Source organism: Talpa occidentalis, unplaced genomic scaffold (assembly GCF_014898055.3).
Source record: "Talpa occidentalis isolate TD23 unplaced genomic scaffold, MPIMG_talOcc4v2.1 talOcc4.3, whole genome shotgun sequence".
In the NCBI taxonomy this organism is placed as follows: Eukaryota; Metazoa; Chordata; class Mammalia; order Eulipotyphla; family Talpidae; genus Talpa; species Talpa occidentalis.
Window position 1 is genome coordinate 134,933,127 of NW_023603184.1, and position 5,172 is coordinate 134,938,298.

Sequence of the window (5,172 nt, forward strand, 5' to 3'; positions counted from 1 at the left end):
ATAGTAGATACACGTTATAATAAACTTGTTTTGCTTTATTCTCTTGTCAATCAGTACAATGATGTTTGGTGGAGGGTAAGAGTAGAAAATTTAGGAAGGAGGCACCACCAGACCAGAAACTGGAGGTGGGGGTAGAAATGATTAACATAGTTCTTAAAAGGGCCATAGAAATGGAAACCGCTTAGCCCCTGGCGGCCACAGCCAGTATCTGACCCCTATAGAAAGTATCTGGAGGCTCAGACCAGAGGTGGGGAAATGGAGATTGAGTCCTCTTAGAGGAGGATTATAGAGAATCACAAGTCCTCAGATCAACCTGGTCACACCCTAAACACAATTAACAATAGATAACAATTCCACAAAAGCATAGATAACATTCCACAAAGAACCCCTCCCAAAAAGAACACAGCATCAGCACAATTTCTGCACTGACAAAACTCAGCTCTCCTACCCACCTGTGACTAAGCAGGTGTTTCTCTTCACAAACCTTTTCCCTTTGCAAAACAGGAGTGGCAGCTCCTCTGTCCAACTGTGACTACGCAGGTGCCTCTCTTTTTCTTTCTCTTTTTCCTATTAAAGCTGTCCCCTTTTTTTTTCTGATTTTTAAAAAGATTTATTTATTTATTTATACAAGCACTGGGTACAGTCAGAAGTGCGGGAGGGTGAGAGAATTCACCAGAGCCAGAGCGGGGAGCAGAACAGGCAGACTGACGAAATACACTGCTGAGGGGAGCAGTGGACGGCAGGAGAGGTCTGCACGCCATGTGGGACCCTCCTCTGGTGGCCGGGGAGCAGCCGGGGATCGAACTGGTGCTGCAGAGGCTGCGGGCAGCTTCGCAACCCAGCGCTCAACCGCTGCACCACCAGGGGAGGCCCTTAAACCTGTCCTTTTAAAATGTAGCTTTCGCTTGCCTGCCTGTACAGATATCTTCCTTTCCTGGGTAAACTCTCCATGTGCTGCTGAAAGGGGAACTCTGACGAAACCCTTCGCTGAGGTAACCCAACAGCTTCAAACCAACAGCTCTTCAAACAATTCACTGAAACCAACAGCTCTTCAAACCAACATCAATGTTGACTTGTTTATTTTCAGCCTAGAAGAACAATGAGGGGACGGAAAAGATGCCCTTTTGCCTCCCTTCGTCCTAACCAACCTAACAAGTTTCTAACAGTGTAATTAATCTCCACAGAAAGGGGAGGTTTCAGGTTCCCTGCCCCACCCTAGGAAATGTGGAGCTGAGCAGGAAAGAGCTGGAGAAGGCTGAGGATGGAAGGATGGAAGAGGCTAGGACACTAAAGGAGGCACGTGGAGCAGAGACACATGAAGAAGAAACCACGCTTGCTTCACCGCCTTGGACTGGTACCAAGGACTTGGGGAACGTGGAAGGAGACACTTGGAAGAGATTTGAATCGGGTAACTGTGGGGCGGATGATAATGGCAGCCTTTATCTAGACTTCTGCTTTCATTTTGCTCCTTCTAGACTTGCCAGGCCCCTCCTGACCCTCCCCCCCAGCAGGTGCTTTTAGACTTGTGGCAAGTTTTCCGGCCTCAGTGGCTCTGCTTTGGGCCAACTCTGAGGAAATGAGTGATTTATTAAGCCTATTATCCTTTCTTCTCTCCTTTCTATCACATACTAATTGTCTTAAATTTCTTTTCTATTAAAAGTCTTGTGCACTAGGAGTATGCTTTGTCTTTGTGCGACAGATGGCAGAGCCCATTTAGAGCAGGCAGGTGTGGGGGGCCTGGGGTGGCCTGCTTTCCGCCCACTCACAGTTTCAGGAGAAAAAAAGAGAAATTTCTGTGAAGATATTACTAAATCAATGGCTAAGTGATATTTGGAAAAATCTCCATTACCTCTATGAAATTACTTAAAAATTTTACATTTCTGATTCATGCTTTCATGGGGATTTTATTTTGTTTTATCTCTTGTGGGAGGAGTTCAAAGCAACAAGTTGTCTGCCAGACACTTGAGTTACCTCAGGAGAAATAAAATGCCATACAGTCTTGTTACATCAAGTGTTTATAGGATGCTTTGTAGTTTTTAAATGTTCTCGTGAAATCATTATTTTCTGGCAGTATCATACTTTCCATTTTGTGGATGAGGAACTGGACTTCACAGAGAATAAGTAACTAGGCCAAGCAAAAGGCAATTTGAACTTTGATTCCTTTTTTTAATCATTTAAGGCATCTACTTTTTTTTTCTTAAAGATTTTTTTTTTATATATATACAATAGCTGGGGTACAGGCTAGAGGTGCAGGGGGTGAGAGGATTCACCAGACACAGAGTGGGAAGCAGAACAGCTAGAAGTGTTAGGGGGAAGTGATGTCCTGAGTTAATCCCATACAGGCTTTGTGGACCCCACCCCCACTCCAGACTAAAGCCATCAAGACATTGGGAAAGACAAATCCCATCACCACCAAAGGGAAGGTGGCTGGGACCTGAGGGTGGAGTTGGGCAGCCAGGTTGGGTATAAAAACCAAACACGTGGGCCTTGGGGGGCTCGCTATCGCTCGCCTCCTGGCTTCACCGCTCCTGGCTGGCGGCCAGCTCTCAGAGTGCCATTTGGGATTCCTGATCGGCGGATCGGGTAGGACTCATTTAAAACTTTGTCTCCCACTTTTCTCCCTGAGCTGTACATTTCCTCATTTCCCCTTCCCTTGTAAATAAACCTTTTATTAACCTTTCGCGTGTGCCTGCAGTAGAACATTGATAACTCCTTTTAAGCGCGCGGGTGAGGACCCACAGTCAGGCACCCCATTTTGTATCGGGGTTGCTCTACAACAGTTGGACCGAAAGCACTGCTGAGGGGAGCAGTGAGTGAGACAGGAGAGGCCTGCCCTGCCATTTGGGAATCTCCCTGGCTGGCCGGGAATCGAACGGGTGCTGCAGAGGCTGCAGACAGCTTCACAGAGCTGCGCTCAAGCCACTGCGCCACTGGGGAGGCCCAAAGCACCTACTTTTTTTTAAAGGATGTTATTTTTTCAGAGCAGTTTCAGTATCATAGTGCAAAAAGTTGACATTTGTGGAACCATTTTAAAAGTGGAGCCATTAGAAAGAAACTGCATTACCTGTTTTGTTTGAACTAGGTCAAAAACCTATGGACTAACACCCAAGGAAGGGTGGAGATGAGGAGGGAAGAGAAGAAGCTGGAGAGGAGACTGAGGAAGGAAGGAAGCAGGATGGAGAGCCAGAAGGAGACCTGGAGGAGACACATGGAGCCAAGAGACATGTGAAGAAGCTGCGCTTGCCTTTTGGTCCTGGACAGGTTGAAACAGGTGTGGTTTGTGTGTAAGAATTAGGAATGGAGTCAGCATATCTTCAAATGCAACTCAGGGCATGTCTAACACAGGGTCTTGCAGAAGTGGCAAAAGTTCGTCCAGTGGATCCAATAGAATACTTAGCGTTGTGGCTTTACAAGTATAAAGAAAATGTAACCGCAGAGCAAGCAAGAGAAAGGGAAATGGTGGAGTTGGAACATGAAAGAGAAATAGCTCTAATGGAGCAGGAAATGATGGAGCGGCTCAAAGCAGAGGAGCTCATGTTTCAGGAGCAACAACTGGCCTTCCAGCTAGAGCTGGAAATGCAAGAAAAAGAGAGAGTGAGAATAGAAGAACTAAAGAAAATAGAAGAAATAATGGCGATGGAGGCAAGAATGAATATGGAAAATATAGTTAAGGGTGATGATGCCCCCCATTTAGAGGAATCAGGCAAAACACTAGCTGAAATTAGCTACCGGTACAGGGTGCCTAACTTGAGCAGAGTGGAGGAGGTTGATGAGCTGATGCTATCTGATGTTGCATTAAACATTGATTAAGATTTATTGTCTCAACCAACCCGAGTAATAAATTTTTCTGCTTGTTTCAATTTAAAAAAAAAAACCTATGGTCTGGGTCAAAAAGGAATATTTTTAAGAAACCATCAAAAAACAATTGTTTGAAAAGGTGTCCAGATCACTAGAACTATGGACCTTTTCCCTAGAGAATAGAATCAGTAACCAATTATGTTTAGCCAAGAGTAGTTTGAGCTTGTTGACAATAATCAACTCTTTAACCATTTCAAATTCTTTTCTTCCAATAAAAAAACCCTGACGTTTGTAAGGACATGACTGAGGGGTACCAGGGACCCTAAGCTGTTAGGGGATATATGCTTTAAAAAGCATCCGAACGTACAAAGGCAAAGAAGGCATACTCTTAGTGTGATAGATTTTTTTTTTTTTTTTTTTTTAGAGGCATGCTATTATTTGTTTGCTTGTTTTGTTTATACATGCACTGGGTACAGTCAGAAGCGCGGGAGGTGAGAGAATTCACCAGAGCCAGAGCGGAGCAGAACAGGCAGAAGGACCGAGTACACTGCTGAGGGAGCAGCGGGCGGCAGGAGAGTCTGCGCCATGTGGGACCTCCTCTGGTGCCGGGAGCACCGGGATCGAACCGGTGCCGCAGAGGCCGCGGCCTTCGCAACCCAGCGCTCAACCGCTGCGCCACCGGGGAGGCCCATGATAGATTTTTTTTAATAGAATTGGTACGCAGAGAGACAGAAAAGAAAGATTTCAAATCATAGTTTCCCATTAAAACTACCCAAGTTAACCCTTGTGGGCAAATGCCAACCAAATAGGCTTGGCCCAAAGTGGAGCTGCTGATACCCAAAAACTTCACACAAGTTTAGAGTATAGGTTGGCAGGGAACCACAATAACTGGGACAGAAAGAGAAACTCAAAATTGAGAATATACCACATCAAGATAATGGCTGCCATAGTCTTGGGCAAAGGCCGGGAGTCATCTCCCACATGTTCTTCAGCTACATGTCTCTTACAAGGATCTTTTCCAAATGTCTCTACATGTGTCTCCTTCCACATGTCTCCTGCCAATAGTACCAGAAAGCGAGTTGAAGCCAGAAAAGCAAGAAGGCAAGAGCATGCAGTTAAAAGTCAAGCATGGCGCAAGCTGGTTGCGAACTGCGCCTCGCGGTGCCGGTTCAATCCCCAGCTGCTCCCCGGCACCGGAGGAGGTCCCACATGGCGCGCAGACCTCTCCTGCCACCCGCTGCTCCCCTCAGCAGTGTACTTCGGTCCTCTGCCTGCTCTGCTCCCCGCTCTGGCTCTGGTGAATTCTCTCACCTGCGCTGACTGTACCAGTGCATGTATAAACAAAAAAAAAAAAAAAAAAAGTCAAGCATGGCT

At 46.0% G+C, this 5,172-nt stretch overlaps 1 protein-coding gene across 1 annotated transcript in view; it reads left to right on the top strand.

Moving 5' to 3' along the window:
* Positions 1-3,297: 3,297 nt before the first annotated feature.
* The window catches only part of LOC119255193 (DPY30 domain-containing protein 1-like), a 14,294-nt gene continuing 12,419 nt past the window's right edge, over positions 3,298-5,172 (top strand). Inside the window, 1 exon segment of the mRNA XM_037522142.1 lies at positions 3,298-3,834. Within this exon segment, the coding sequence (XP_037378039.1) occupies positions 3,298-3,834 (537 nt within the window).